Genomic DNA, 17,316 nt, shown 5'->3' with positions numbered 1-17,316 from the left:
GACATAAGGATACAAGGTACCTCCACTCTACAGACCAAAAACCTTTGGACATACCAATTAAGGTACCTGGGATATTGATCCTCTTGTATTCAATACAAGTGATAGATCGCTTTGGATTACATCCCTCAATATTATATCATACATAAGTACCGATCTACCCACAGAAGGTACCAGAGTGTATCAACGCCAAGGCGTATTACTCAGGAGTGCAGCAAATGTTGCACTAAGAGATCATTCCTAAACAGCACCAAAGTTTATAGACGCTGAGGTATATACCTATAAGTGCTGTCAGAGACGCACTGAAGATAAAGGAATTGTATTTGGTTATTCACACACACACTGTCTTGTGTCCACTTGTATTGTCATATTTGTTTATGTTGTATACCGGTATTAGGCCATTCACGACTTTTGGAAGATATATATGTTTTTTAATATTTAATATACGCATACCTCCCAACATGACCCTCTCCAGGAGGGACACAATGCTCTGGTCCTGGAGTTCCCTGGTAATTTATGATTGGTGGAGGCTCCAGAGCTGGGGCTGCAGCGCAGTTCAAAATTCAAATAGGGGAGTCACACCAACTGCCAGTGAGTCCCAGCCAGTGATGTTTGGCAGGGTGTGAAATGACAGTAGGTGTGGCTCCTATTTGAATTTTGAACTGCGCTGCAGCCTCACCTCTTACCAGGGTAGTCCAGGACCAGAGCATTGTGTCCCTCCTGGAGAGGGTCATGTTGGGAGGTATGTATACGTTTACACGTGTACAAATAAATACATTACTTCAATATTACCATTCTGTTCACGTGTTATTTATTTCCCAAGGGCTATATGTTGCGCAGAGCACAACTTATTTTTTCTATATATATAAAATCTGGGTCTGCTTTATTTTCCAGAGTGAATTTTTTTGCTCATCACTATTAAAATGAGTGTAGTAATCAAAGTGGGTTTACATTATAGTATATCCATAAGAGGAGCAAACTTTCACTATGTTTCAAATGCCATTTAGCACATTGCACCTCATTTAACGTTAGATGTAAAGACAGGTTGTGGCTATTAATGGCCTCAAATTGCTTACTTTTTTGTGTGCATGCATGTCTTTTCACAATGTGCATCTTTTTTTTTTCTTCAGTCGATCTACACTTGCATCTCTCTTATACAAGGGGCTTGGGTAGGGGATTGGAGGATGGCCAAAGTACAGTAAAGGCAAGTTGTGGAGGTGTTGACATGTATTGCAACCAAGGTGATCTGCAAAAAGTCACATATGCACCTGTTTGGGGAACTGGACTTGCAGGTACTAGGGGGTAAATTTACTAAAGTGAGAGTTTTTAGAAGTGAGTTTTAGAAGAGATGTTGCCCATAGCAACCAATCAGATTCTAGCTATTATCTTCTAGAAGTTGCTAGTTAAATGTTAAGTAGAATCTGATTAGTTGCTATGGGCAACATTTCTTCTAAAACTCACTTCTACAAATTCTCACTTTAGTAAATTTACCCCTAGGGGTCAGATTTATCACAATCTAGCAATTTAATGCGAATGTGACCATTTTATTTTTGCATAAAAACGCATTGTGGAAATTTATTTTATTTTACACAAATTACTATTTGACTTTTGCCAAGGGATGTGCTCCAATAAGAGCACATTCTGGTGAAGAGCTGGAAGCCATGTGATCGCATAAACCGATCACACAGCTTCCTGGTTTGGGTCCTCGGCGCACACTGCACATGCATGGCCATTGCCCGACTCATGCGTCACCAGGGACCGACGAAGAGGGATAAGAATTTGTGAAATATTAGCCCATAGGCTTTTATAGAATAACGCCATCTGGAGATGGCGTTACCTATCGGGGCCAAGCTCCAGAATGTTCGGTAAGTCGGGCAGCACAGCCGACTCCATACAAACCTTTGGGGCCTGCATTTGCGGATGAAAATAGAGAGATCTCGGAGATATCTCCTGCGTTCCATCTGTAGTACCTCTGGGGATCCTTAATTTTGCGGGTCCACCCCCTGAAAATGTCTCTTTTCGGGGAATATCCTGCACATATTTAATGATAAATAGGCCCCAAACAAAATCCCTTCTGCATGTTGCAAGCTGGAGAGTTATAGAGCTGCAACTGTAATTACATTATACTAGATAGTCGTTTCACAAAATTACAGTATGTTTACTAGTCTGTTTGTGAAAGTCAAGGCTGCCCGTATGTTTCCTAGTGTTGTTTATAAAAAAATATATATATTTGCATATATAGACTGATTCAGTATTGAATGGACTTGAAAAGCTGCACTTTGCAGCTTTGCAATTCTGTCCTTGCAATTATGGCGATGCAGCAGAAGACATCACGCTTCCTGCTGCATTACTTATCTAAGCTGCATTGTACAACGCAGCATCGGATAATCTGCGGGAACATCGGCCGGCTAAGTGACCCATGGGGTCATGTAAGCCGGCTGCCGCAGGTGAGAGAAAGTTGCCAGGAAATCTCCGTCGGCTGACTGAGATCCTGGCCTCTTCCCTCCCCCCCAACGGTGGTGACATGCCTCCATTTCAGAAAATGGAGGCCGTCAACGGCCCTCCCTCCCACAAATGGCAGCAGACTGTCAATCACGAACACGCAGGACCCGTACTGCACATGTGCAGTATGGGTCGGGCACTTGCGCAGATTCCCGACCATTGGGAATCTGCGTTCAGCAGTGCACTAGCCTGCACTGCTGAATAAGGGCCACTGTTTGCATATCACATTTTCTTAACATGGATGCAGAAAAATGGATAAACACAGCGCACTGGGCGATCTACTGGTTTCAGTGAGCTGCTGAATAGAAGGGAGTCCTCCCTTTAAACATGCATATAAGGAATTGAACATTCAGCCCTAAACCTTTATGTACAGTATATATGGTTTGCAACCATAAAATGATGGGATGATAACAACAGACTGCGATAGTAAGTACAAATATACTTTTACTTAATCAGAGCTTAAAAATCGTACAATGTAATTGTAGACATAAACTTAAACAACGACATATGAAAACATGTACAAAACTTGGAACATTAAGTGCTAATGTGCACTGTCAGGTTATATATCATTAACCACTGAATTCTCACACTAAGTCAACTGCATTGCTACCCTTTTTGCTACCTAAAAGTAGGCGTATCACTCACTTAGGCTGTTAGCCATTACAACCCCAGTCCGGAGCCCCTGCACCCTCGTCCGAGTGGTCTCCTGCTACCTGACCAGAAGACATCTGCAGCCACCATCAGCAATACACCAGGACAAGCCACTACCTATACTTAACTTGCTTAATAAGGACATCCTTATTGCATGCACTGGAAGAGCCAGCGGGTCGCCACCATTCTCTCCCCCCTCCCCACGCTCTATCACTGACATTAACATTATCAGTATATTCCATACCAACATAGATGCACACTGTCATTTTTAGCGTATTTTGTGCTCACAGCCACACCTCCTACGGTATTCCTGCCATATCTGATCCACAGTAACTGCATGAGGAGAGAGTCACAGTTGCAACTTAAGCAGAGTGGTTGCATTTTGCTTCCAACTCAGAATAGGTAGCAAAATGTGATTATTTTCTGGTGGTGTTTTGTGATTACATTTACATCCGACTCTGAATAAGGTACTTTATAAGAGCTACTAAAACCAAGATAAACCCTGCTGCTGGCCTGGATCCAAAAACAGCAATGGTTCTTGTATTCAGCAACACAGACTAAATAAAGTGACAATAGTTATTTTATCAGCAACATGAATGTGCAGACATTGATGACCCAATACAGAGCTGAACGTACGGCCATTAATGGAGTGCATCTTGAGCGTTTTTGCACTGCCTAAGCATATGCAGGCATGTAATTCAGTCACAGCTGAATTTGCGGACTATACTGAGCTCAGAAACTGAGAACAGAAATAAGTGTTAACAGATACCCCAGGGCTTTACCCAGGAGAACACACTGTAAATTACAACCTATTTGATTCAGTTTTAGCCAAATAAACTAAGCAGTGGATTTGTTGCATCCCTATATCAGTAGAAATATCAGTGAGAAAACTATAACTGCATAACATTTTGGTCTTGTTTAATCGACGTGAAAAAAATATAGTGCACAGATGCAATTTAACATCTTGTAAAGTTAGTAAACAATGCAGTAATTTAGCAGTAGACTTAAGCTGCCCATCCATTACACGATGCGGGGAACGACGGTACGATTACGACGCCGTCGTCTCCCGCGGGGTGAACTGCATACACTGAACGTTCAGACGTTCAGTGTATGCAGATCAATCATCCCCGAACATGTCAACCTGACGGCGGTCATCAGGTTGACCGTCATGTTCGGGCGAGCGCATCGCTGGTCGTTTTCAACTTTTTACTGCCCGATTTGCGGGTGATTACCAAGCGATGGTGCGATAACGACTGTCGTTATCGCTACATCGCTAGGTTTAATCGCCTAGTGGATGGGCAGCAATAGACAGAAAAGCTAATGCACCAAATCAATTTTTCTTCTTTGCGTAACGTTTTTGGCACTGTGTCTCCATCTATAAAAAGATGCTGAAAATAAGATAAACCCTTCTGTTGGCCTGGGTCCAAAAAACCAGCAATCTTTACACAAATACTGGTTTCCATGTATACAGCTTCTTCTCTATCATCTTGAAGGATATAAGCTTTGATTATAATAAATTCATCTGCCAAAAGAATAGCAGTCTTTAAATGCATCCAGACTCTCTATTTTTTATCTATTTCTTTTACTAGGGAATGAAAATTTAATTTAAAGTTCTTTGTAACAAAATCAGTTAGAATGTGATCATTCACCTGTTTGTGGGGATTTTTTCATTTAAGAGAGTCTTGAAAAACAAAGGAGGGGGGATGTTGCAAATGTGAAATCAGTTCTGCATCTTGTAAATGATTTGGAGGAATTGTAGCAAAGTTAGATAATGAAGCTGGAATGCGTATTAAAGAAGAAACAGGGAAAGGGTGTAATTTAGGCATGCAGATGTAGGCATCTTTTCTGGTATTTTATCAAGATAGTGTTTTTGAGGTAATAAAAGTTTTTGTGAATTGCTATTTATTAGAAAAGCTCATACATGTGTAGTAAGCAATGATACAAAAAAACATTATTTTTGTATAATAATACATAAGGTGATTCATATTGGCAATTGTGAAAAAAATGCTGTATGAGACCAATATTTAACAAATTCCCTTAAGACTAATAACTCTCTGTTTGGCTCATCCAGTATACATATTTCAGGTTCAGTGACAAGGACAATACAGTTAATTCATAAAAGTAGAAAACCTGTGTGTAATTGTGCCTAAATTTCTGGATATTTGTGGGATTGTGGGTTGAACTGGGAATGCCCCTGTACAAAGGGGCCTATTTATCAAATTATATTTATGGGATATCACCTGAAAACATTCATTTTTGGGGGATACCTGAAAATAATAAGTATCTCTAGCATTTATGTACAGAAGGCCGCAGCAGAGATATTCCTCGTTTTTTCTCGTAAGATCCCTCCCCAGCACTTCCATTCATGCATGGTCAGCGGACCCTGCTTGCGCAGTAGTGCGCATGGCTCCCGAAGGAAAAGTGAAGGGGTCGAATTAGCGATGCCTTTACTTCTTACACAACGCAGGGACGGGATTCCTTTGAAGCTCCTGTCCCTGTGCATGATAGACTTTAAAGTCTATCCTTCGACCACCTTAAAAGAAGCAACTTAATGTATTACAACTGTTATTCTTCCTAACTAAAAGGTAGTTACTGCCATCAGTACTGCCTATATAAAATGTTTTACACACCCACATAATCTTCCATTTGCATGCACAAAACCAAGACATGGTTACGTGACCTTAGACAGGGAATCTATTTGTCATTCTGCGCCATATATTTTCCAACTTAATACCTTTTATATTAATGACACCACATCAACAAGTGAACAAAATATGGCCACAACACTATTTCACTATAGGGGTGGCATAATAGGTCACAAATTTATGGCCGCCAACCAAATCAAAGGTCATTTATGCCCATCCAACTGGCCACCAACCCAGGCTGTAAATAAAACACCTCCGTCCTTTTATTTCACTACAAATATTTCAAATATTTCTATTTATTTTCTTTCCTTTACTTATGTGGTATTTGTTGTTTTTTTTTCTTTGCATAATTATATTTTCTCCTTTTCTTAAGTAATAGTACAATACAAATCATACTGATCAATGCAAATGCAATTTAAGCATTCTTTACTTTTATAGTGCGTACACACGGTACGATCAGTCAGCGATAAGATATCGCTGATCGTCCTGCACCTGGTCGATATTGACCAGGTTGGCCTGCATGCACGAGTGATGGTTGATATCGTTATCGTCCATAAGTGACGTTGCATCGCTGGTCATTTGTGGGTTGGTAGGCACCAACAAATGAACAATAACGATATGGTCGATATCGTTATCGTTCATATCGTGCATTTTTATCGTACCGTATGTACGCACCATTACTCCCTCCTCCTAACTGGGTTGGACATAGTTGCACTTTCTAATTTTAAATGACACTCTAGAAAATGTAAAGTCACTTATTCACCTACCATCTCTTCCTACTGGAATGAACCTGTCCCATGACAGACTGCCTGCTGCTATCATAACCTGCCATCCGACTCCTAGATCTATCTTTAATAATGCAACAGAAGGTTTCATTTGGAGCAAAATGTCTTGTTGCATGAGATGAGATGATACTCATATACATGTACTTAAAGTATGATGCGTAAAACAGCTAAAGGAGCAGTGTAAATGCAACTTAGATTTAACCCAAAGTGCAGTGGTTTGCTAAGCCAGAATGTGACGTCTGTGGCAATGCAGAAGTTTCCACTGGTCAGTAAGAGGTATTAAGTGGAGTCAGAGAATTCCTTCACAAGTACGGAGTAGTCACACCAGTTTTACAGAGCAGTGTAACTGAACAAGATTACAGAACAAAGACAAAAGAAAAATAATAATAATAAGAGGCTGAAGAATAGGTTGGGTCTAAATTAGTAGGAGGTGGAACTCCTTAGAGCAGCACCTACCAGTTGACTGTGTGGTCAATCTATTTGCACTTGTGAAATAGACTATACCGTACGGTCCCCTTACAGCCGCCCTTAAATTACATCACTGCAGGAAGCACGGTTTAGGCCAGGGAATCCCACCAATGCAAAGCAAACCACTTTCTACAAGAGACAACAGTTGGTGAAATCTCTAGTCATCAAACATAAGTTACTGTATAACATTGTTCACCAAATATAAGTGAGTTTTTACAAATGAAAAAAAAAAAACAGTTTGAGGTGGATTTATCATCTTACCGGTTTCCAGTCTGTAGAGTACCAAGCTGGTGGGCAGTCAAAGCGATTGCAGGCCTGTACCAAAGTGGGTTTAGGTTGTCTGCAAAAATCATCTGCTAACACTACAGTTTCATTTGTGTCTCTTGATAGAAGATGAGAACAAAATATGTCTCTAGTTTGTAATCCCACTCCACAATTTAAGCTACAGGAGCTCCAGTTTCCAATCTCCCACCTAGTAAAAAAGATAAAATGTGATTAAGTATTCAGGTAGATTATTTTTCTTTTTATCTTGACAATTATCTCTCACTTTATGTAGTACAAACAAATGCAGCGTAATAATTTATTCTCCAGACTCCACTGTCTCTTAATGAAGTGATAGATTGCAGTCTTATAACCATGGCTTCAGACAACACAATGGCTGCCTCTACTATATACAGTATAGGTGACAGATGCTCAAATTCAATTTAATGTCTGGCTTGATCACAAAATGTAACACTTTAAATGCAGTTTTTGCACCAATGTCATTGCCTACAAATAATGTTCTATCCCTAAAGAAAATAGTTTAATCAAATGTATTTTGAATGAAACAAGAAGCTGCAAGTACAAGCACATATTTCCCGCTTTATAAATTATATACATATATACACACACACACACACACACACTACCATTCAAAAGTTTGGGGTCACCCAGACAATTTCGTGTTTTACATGAAAACGGACTTTTATTTATCAAATGAGTTGCAAAATGAATAGAACATATAGTCAAGACATTGGCAAGATTAGAAACAATGATTTGTATTTGAAATAATAATTTTGTCCTTCAAACCTTGCTTTCGTCAAAGAATGCTCCTTTTGCAACAATTACAGCATTGCAGACCTTTGGCATTTTAGCTGTTCATTTGTTGATGTAATCTGAAGAAATTTCACCCCACGCTTCCTGAAGCACCTCCAACAAGTTGGATTGGCTTGATGGGCACTTCTTGATTACCATACGGTCAAGCTGCTCCCACAACAGCTCAATGGGGTTGAGATCTGGTGACTGCGCTGGCCACTCCATTACAGACAGAATACCAGCTGCCTGCTTCTTCCCTAAATAGTTCTTGCATAATTTGGAGGTGTGCTTTGGGTCATTGTCCTGTTGGAGGAGGAAATTGGCTCCAATCAAGCGCTGTCCACAGGGTATGGCACGGCATTGCAAAGTGGAGTGATAGCCTTCCTTATTCAAAATCCCTTTTACCTTGTACAAATCTCCCACTTTACCAGACCATCACATTACCTCTACCATGCTTAACAAATGGCGTCAGGCACTCTTCCAGCATCTTTTCACTTGTTCTGCGTCTCACAAATGTTCTTCTGTGTAATCCAAACACCTTAAACTTTGATTCGTCTGTCCATAACACTTTTTTCCAATCTTCCTCTGTCCAATGTCTGTGTTCTTTTGCCCATACTAATCTTTTCCTTTTATTGGCCAGTCTCAGATATTACTTTTTCTTTGCCACTCTGCCTAGAAGGCCAGCATCCCGGAGTCACCTCTTCACTATAGACGTTGACACTGGCGTTTTGCGGGTACCATTTAATGAAGCTGGCAGTTGAGGACTTGTGAGGCATCTATTTCTCAAACTAGAGACTCTAATGTACTTGTCTTCTTGCACAGTTGTGCACCGGGGCCTCCCACTTCTCTTTCTACTCTGGTTAGAGCCTGTTTGTGCTGTTCTCTGAAGGGAGTAGTACACACCGTTGTAGGAAATGTTCAGTTTCTTGGCAATCTCTCGCATGGAATAGCCTTCATTTCTAAGAACAAGAATAGACTGTCGAGTTTCACATGAAAGTTCTCTTTTTCTGGCTATTTGGAGAGTATAATCAAACCCACAAATGTGATGCTCAAGATACTCAACTAGCACAAAGGAAGGCCAGTTTTATAGCTTCTCGAACGAGCAAACCCATTTTCAGCTGTGCTAACATAATTGCACAAGGGTTTTCTAAGCATCCATTGGTCTTCGAACGCGCTTAGCACACACAATGTACCATTAGAACACTGGAGTGATGGTTGCTGGAAATGGACCTCTATACACCTATGTAGATATTCCTTTAAAAACCAGACGTTTGCAGCTAGTATAGTCATTTACCACATTAACAATGTATAGAGTGTATTTCTGATTAATTTAATGTTATATTCATTGAAAAAACAGTACTTTTATTTCAAAAATAAGGAAATTTCTAAGTGACCCCAAACTTTTGAACAGTAGTGTTTGTGTGTGTGTGTGCATATATATATATATATATATATATATATATATATATATATAAATAATAGTCCGACACTCTCCTACAAAATATCAACAGCCCTGGTGCCACAGTCAACCATGGGTTAAATAAGTAGAAAACAGAGAGAGGGCACTCAATGGGACTTATGCAGCAGATGTAAATAAATTAGGTCAAACCAGAAATGCTGTCAACGTTTCAGCAACTTAATGCTTTTATCAAGACTTAAGTTGCTGAAACGTTGACAGCATTTCTGGTTTGACCTAATTTATTTACATCTGCTGCATAAGTCCCATTGAGTGCCCTCTCTCTGTTTTCTACATATATATATATATATATATATATATATATATATATATATATAGTCCATGTACAGTAGAGCCCGCACTCACTTGCAAATTTCCAGCCAGCCAGGGTGCAACCCTAGAATAACTACAATCTCCCTTAATGTGGTACGCATATGCAAAATAAGATTGAAGAGGGGGCACTCATACCACCAGTGACATTAATACAGAGTCCGACATTTCAGTCATATTACAAACTTTTGTCAAGGCACAAGTATAGAAGCCACAGCCATCTGTTGTAATACAATAGGCATGAAACAAACACCAGAATAAATAGCAACACAGGCATGGCTTACCAGGTGTAATCAATCACCACAGTATAACAAACACATGTCCTGGTGGAGTGCACGCTGATCAGACCATGCCCCCATACATCCATGCTGTTCAAGCCTAATTGTGAGTACACCAATCAACTGCAGGCAAGCTACAGCCACCACTCCCACTGCTCACGTCATCCCGCAATCACGTGTCCGATACCAGTACCATAGTTGCCAAGTCTGCTTATAACAAGCGGAATTGGGCTAGTTTTTTTTCCCAGTTGCTTGTTTTTTTTGGATGGTTGCTTGTTGCTTGTTTTTGGGCTTATTTTTTTTTAGGTAACTTGTTTTTGGGCTTATTTTTTTTTAGGTAACTTGTTTTTGGGCTTGATAGCCAGGTCCCACTACTAACTTGTACAAAATGATCCTGCGCGCTTAAACAATGAATTAGCAGCTGCCCTGTTGGGTGTAATCAGACACCTGATTGACACTCTAATAATGGAAATATAGGTGGGGTTTGGACACGCTAGTGATTTAAAGTGGGGTAAAAAAAGGTTATAAAATGGACAAAACAAATGTGTGCAAATGTTACAATAATTTATGTTTATGAGACCGGCAATTGTTAAGTATACAGAGGGCTTAAAAAAGACACATAGAAACAAAAGGATGTTCATAGCTCTTTCATTGAAAAAATGTGTGTGTTGGAAGAAAAGTAAGTCTGCTGCGGCGGTCCCGTGTCTTGCACACTGAGAGTGGAGCACCGGTTTAGTACTCACCCTATCTTACCCTATTGAAGGCGCAGACTGGAGTCCGCTGACGACTTGTAGAAACGGGTGGTATCGGCTGTATGCTCTGCGCTGTGGCCGTCCTGCTGGAGTTTCTCCGGGCTGTGTAGTTTCAGGCTCTGTGGTATGAGCCAAAGTCCGGGGTTCCTGCTGCCGCTTGCGCTCCTGTTGTCTCTCCGTGATCTTGCTACGGGATTTTCCTAACACCAACGCGTTTCATCATTCAATGACTTTTCAAGGCATGTAGCCCCCGTTTTCCTGGGAGTGGCAAGGCTAGGATCTGCATCCACGGACGCAGACTTCCTGGCTTTGCAGGATGATAGGACACAGCCAGCTTCAGCTACTGCAGCCTGACCAAAGGTGCAACCATCGCAATCGATGGTTGCAATGGTGATCCCAGACTTCAACCTCGGTCGCAGCCTGGGATCGCAGATGCAGCAAGAAGATTTCAGACACTTTCTGCTGCGTTTGGATTTTAGCAAGGACAGAATTACAAAGCTACTTGTGTGCGGTTTTGCGATTCCGTCCTATGCCGAATCAGGCCCTGAGTTTTACTTCGCACAGTGGAGTCTATTCGTAGAGCAGGGAAAAGCCATGGTTTGCAAATATTTATATGTATTTTAATAAAACGAACAATAAACAATAACGTTTGTGGTTTTCATTAAATTACCCATACCCCATTACCACCATATTACGTTGGGCTTATGTTTTGGGCTTTATCGGATTGGGTTGGGCTTGTTTTGGGCTTGTTTTTCACTCAAGAGTTGCTTGTTTCTCATTTCAGAGTTGGTAACAGTGACCAGTACACTTCACCCTCACACACAAGGGGGCAAGTGCGTTGTGACATTGCTGTCACGTGTGCGCTGACCGACTTATGGTCTCAGAGAGACCAATAAAAAACTGCCTAATATGGAGCGCTCAGACACCAGTAACATTAGTTGGATGCGCCATACTCATTTATATATGTCATTGTCTTTATTATACATACATATATATATATATATATATATATTCCAGAAATATTAGTTGCCATTCAGAGGCTTGCAAATCATGTATCCCAAACAAGGTATTTATTCGTAGTCAACGTTTCGGGGCTCTAGTCCCCTTCCCCATGACAGCATAGTGAACAACATGTGTATCAAGCAACAATATAAATACAAAGTGCAATCAATCAAAACTTACCCCCCATCCCCCTGTGACAGCCCAGGTCCACCGGCCGGCCGTCCTGTTCAGGTTCAGGATGGACAGCCGGCCTGAGTTAAAGACCAACTTGCCCAGGTGCCGCCAGACAGTAATTGATGCAGAGAAAAATATATTCTGTGGCACTCATGGAACTAGCATCACTGGTAGACACCGGTGTAACCACACCTCACACCGAGAGGAATCCTATTATGATACACTTCACCCTCACACACAAGGGGGCAAGTGCGTTGTGACATTGCTGTCACGTGTGCGCTGACCGACTTATGGTCTCAGAGAGACCAATAAAAAACTGCCTAATATGGAGCGCTCAGACACCAGTAACATTAGTTGGATGCGCCATACTCATTTATATATGTCATTGTCTTTATTATACATACATATATATATATATATATATATATATATATATATATTCCAGAAATATTAGTTGCCATTCAGAGGCTTGCAAATCATGTATCCCAAACTAGGTATTTATTCGTAGTCAACGTTTCGGGGCTCTAGTCCCCTTCCCCATGACAGCATAGTGAACAACATGTGTATCAAGCAACAATATAAATACAAAGTGCAATCAATCAAAACTTACCCCCCATCCCCCTGTGACAGCCCAGGTCCACCGGCCGGCCGTCCTGTTCAGGTTCAGGATGGACAGCCGGCCTGAGTTAAAGACCAACTTGCCCAGGTGCCGCCAGACAGTAATTGATGCAGAGAAAAATATATTCTGTGGCACTCATGGAACTAGCATCACTGGTAGACACCGGTGTAACCACACCTCACACCGAGAGGAATCCTATTATGATCAACATTTAATTTTTATTTAAAAAATCCTAACATTTTTTTAATAAAAATGAAATGTTGATCATAAAAGGATTCCTCGGTGTGAGGTGTGGTTACACCGGTATCTACCAGTGGTGCTAGTTCCATGAGTTCCACAGACTCTCTCTCTATATATTCTGCGTTATTAGCACTAACAGCCAACCATTATTTTAAACACTGCGCTGAGGAGGAAGAAATAGGGAAACTCCACCACACAAAAATAATCTTGAATTTTATGTGAAGACTCTTATTAATCTATAACACACAAAGGTTATACCACCACAAATCATATAGTTGCTCCAAAGTATACCCAATTATAAAACAATTTGTTGATCAACTCCCTTTAAATAACTGAAAAATTAGCACAAGGAAACAGATAAATGATGTACTATACAAATTGTCGGCCATGGCTTTCATGACTGATCTCATTTTTATCACTGGCTGCTAGAGACCCCACATTAATGAGAGATTTTGTTCCCAGACAGAATGTTAAGTGGAATAGTGAGGTATTTCCTTATCCATAGTTTGCATAAGTGTCATATACAGGGGGTCCCAACGTAAGTGAAATATATACTATATCCACAAGTATTAATCTTTCACACGTGTGTAAAAATAAATATAATACTACTTTCTTGACATAGCTCATTTAGGTGACTAGGAACATGTGTAGTCAATAACTAAACATCAGGACTGAAGTGGAGAAAATTGCAACCAATTGTATAAATGGATTACAGCATTCCACGATGTAATGGGCAGGACATGACAGCGAATGCTAACATGAAATAAAGATAAGACCAGTAATAAGCAGTGCTGTAATTTTTTGGTTCAGAGTAGATTAGGGAATGGGGCAGTAATGGGTTAGTGCATTGTAACAGAAGACTGTTTGAGATAGAAGAGCACCACATACATCTTCAATTCCCACCCCCAGGGATTCTCTACAGTTCATTTTTGAATATCATTGTTTTGTCACAGAATCCTTTTGAAAGAAGAGCTCTGTTACCCTTCCAGAGGTGTGCAACTTATCATGCATAGAAGGTGGACAATATTATTATCTAGAGTTCAGGAGGCAATTGAGTGTTTGAAGGTGATTTGGAATATGTGTTCCAGCAGGCTCCAGGGATTTGTCCTACTTATGTATATTTCCTGCTTTATAAAGGAACGTTCCAAGTAGTAACACAGGCTATTTACAAAGTCAAGTGTGAGGTGGCTGATTATATTACATACAGGCTGTTAAACATACAGATGCGTTTGGAAAGTAACATACATGGGTATTGTTCTGAAAAAGCACACCTACTGTACACAGGGTGAATTATTCTAACGGTAAACACATGAAGGTAAACACATGACCTTTTTCATGTGTTGTGACACACTGCACAACTAAATTCACATAAAGCAATGATTACTTATATATTAGTCACAAGCATTATACAGCAGTACAACTGACACATAGGGCCAACTGTAACAGCCTGTGAGCTATGGAAAGAGCAGACATTTCAGCAATTTAGAAGCTATATTTAAAGAGGCATTTTTTAAAGCAGTTTTGAAATGACACGTATCACCAGTTACTGATTCCACTGAGCCCATTTGTTAGCAACCTGGACTACATGTCACAGCTGCAGATTGCCTACCTATCCTGCTAACCAAAGCCAGCGAGCAGTAAAGTAGCGACCTCCCCTATTAAGCTGTACAATTTGGATTAATTGTTCCACTCCACTCACATTACCTGCCCTAGCTAATCAACATTCAGCCACATCTCACATGCCTCCACCATGTACCTACTCAAATTATCTTCTCTCTTTCTCCTGTGACCTGCTCACTTTCAGTTTTCCCAGCTTCTCCTCCATCTCCGGCATTCTATTTATCGCTACTCTATTATTACTCTCCTTCCACTACTTCTGTCCTCACTAGACTGTAACTATGAACCGTTTTGTTTCCTGCACCCACCACACTCACTAGCCTACATGACAAAGCGCTCACACACAAATCAGCCTTGTATGTCATCTTTCTCACCCTGCACCATCTGATGGCTGCTTGTGACATCTCAGCTAACCCTGGGTATTGTGCAATCCCAGCTATATGCTCACACTTCTCGTTCCACCTCAAAGTTTTCCATTTACCTCACACTTCCAATCCCTCCAGTACTATCCACATATCTCCACTACCTTTGCTCCCCCTTTCCCTGTACACTTTGGAACGCAATACTGCTTTGTTCCAAACTCGCATCCAGCCATGATAAGTTCATTTCAAAATGTTTCAACCACTGCCATTACAGAAAACTTGCTTACATCCCCTGCACCTCTCCTCCTATGTGTCTCTTCATCCCTCAGCCACTGTGATGGCCATGGACACTCACTCTCCTGACCTTGGGGTATATTTACTAAAGGTCAATTTTAATAGATTTAAAATCAATCTAAATCAATGTTGTTTCTGGAGCTAAATCACACATTTACTAACAGACACTTTTTGATTTGTTTTTTTTAAGTTTTAGTAAATGTGTGATTTAGGGGTCTATTCATTATCACTTAATTTATACAAAATGAACGAATTCACCTGCTTTTGTAGAAATTAAGTTTTTGGGCAATCATCAAAAGGTAAAGCAGGAGATATCACAGATATATGCTGCTTACCTTTCTTTCCTGATGTCGCCCGCTGTCCCCCTACACTAGTATGGGGATAGAAATTCATCAAGCTCAGAAAGTACAATATTTTCGGAGCTAGACTGCGGGAGTATTCGACATCTTCAGATGGCGTTTTCTCCAACCTCGATCCTTCCCTAAGGGAAGGAGTCACGGGTAGCGAAGAGGGATACTCCAGGGTGCTATTCAGCGTCGCGCTGAATTGAATCGCTCCCTAGGGGGCATATTTATTAATTATCAGGAATTGGCCAAGGTATTTATAATTTCTTATTGCGGCAATAATTAAGGGTCATTGGAATGTAGCATTAATCACATCCAGGGACTGAAGGAGCTCATCCCCTTAATGGTCCCAGGACCGTTTTGTCCAACGGTCTTGGTCATCGCCGCCCCTCAAATGCCGTAGCATGTCAATCATACTGCAGCTAAGGGAGACTGCGAGCGATCACACAGGACAAAGTCAAGCTGTGGACTGGAAAATAACCATGCGCACTAAAGAGAAGCTGAAATTACTCTAGACCCTGTGTTAAGAGCCATTATGTTACATTATGTTGATACATTGTGCCTTCAGCAAGAGTTTCCGCTAAGGGCCACACTCACGCACAGCTAATTTATGCACATGGTGATTTTACTTTGAAGGAATCCAGTGATGCCTCTCTGGCGTCACTGGTTCCCCATTTGCCAAGTATAGCTAACAACACTGGGAGAGGACGCTAGCTAGTGGCATTAAACTATGCTTTTTCTCTGAAGAAAGGGGCTATCGCTGCTTCATAAATAGTCCCCTTAACAAGGTTAGCAAAAAAATATTTGTGGAGTTGTATATTAAAGAAACTGAAGAGCACTCAGAGAAGGTGTTTCAGCACAATGTTTCTGGACTTCCACTAAGGGGAAGCAGAAACCAGGGAACACTGACCAATTTAACTGGGAATGCCATATGTTATTTACTCTAACACTCTACAGTTACTCTGCAGATATGGAAGCTGATCAGATCATAGCTTGAATGTACAACTCAATATTTTATATCTCTTGGCAAAACCCATAAGAAGTAGTAAAGAACAGACTTTAGATTACTTTGTACTTTCAAAACATTCCAAGTTGCCTAGCACAAAATTCTACTTTTTGAATATGCTAGCACCACTATAAGACTAACTGCATAAAATATATAATAAAGTACATCTTTTACAGTACAATATATAGATATATATTTATTTATTTTTTGCATAATGATGTAAGATTGATAAGCATTGAGTTACTGCTTATACACACTTTGCTAGTACAATTCCCTTTGCCCAATTTTTAAGGGGAAGGATCAAGTTATCCTGTCTTTTCTGTAGCTTGCGTGTATGTATATTTGTTTGTATGTATGTTTAGAAGCCCGATGTATCCTTTACTTACCACCACGCTCCTCTACATTTTTTCTGCCTGTTATTTTGTTCCTCCAATTCACCTACATTTATTTCTTGACCACTATCCGCTCTCTTCTCATTTTGGGGTCTATTTGTCATCACTTAATTTCTACAAAAGCAGGTGAAAATTAACATTTTCACCTGCAATTGTAGAAATTAAGTGTCCCGGTCATTCATCAAGAGGTATAGACAAGATAAATCACAAAATTGCGCAAAACATACAAAAAGCAGCCTCCGACACCAAAAGGGGATGTTTACCACTTCCTAAACATATAAATATACATATAGAGATATATGGTGGGGTATGGCGCTCCTTGTCCAGG

The 17,316-nt window shown here is 40.5% G+C and overlaps 1 protein-coding gene across 2 annotated transcripts in view; it reads right to left on the bottom strand.

Moving 5' to 3' along the window:
* LOC148477034 (ADAMTS-like protein 1) overlaps window positions 1-17,316 on the bottom strand; it is a 372,270-nt gene that overhangs the window by 92,328 nt on the left and 262,626 nt on the right. For both annotated transcript variants that reach the window (XM_088457315.1, XM_088457316.1), the window contains exon 16: window positions 7,310-7,520. In XM_088457315.1, the coding sequence (XP_088313441.1) occupies window positions 7,310-7,520 (211 nt within the window). The remainder of the gene's footprint in view (window positions 1-7,309; window positions 7,521-17,316) is intronic.

The sequence above is a fragment of the Taudactylus pleione genome, unplaced genomic scaffold, assembly GCF_031769625.1.
Source record: "Taudactylus pleione unplaced genomic scaffold, aTauple2 ptg000757l, whole genome shotgun sequence".
In the NCBI taxonomy this organism is placed as follows: domain Eukaryota; kingdom Metazoa; phylum Chordata; class Amphibia; order Anura; family Myobatrachidae; genus Taudactylus; species Taudactylus pleione.
This window is presented reverse-complemented; position numbering and strand designations above follow the sequence as displayed.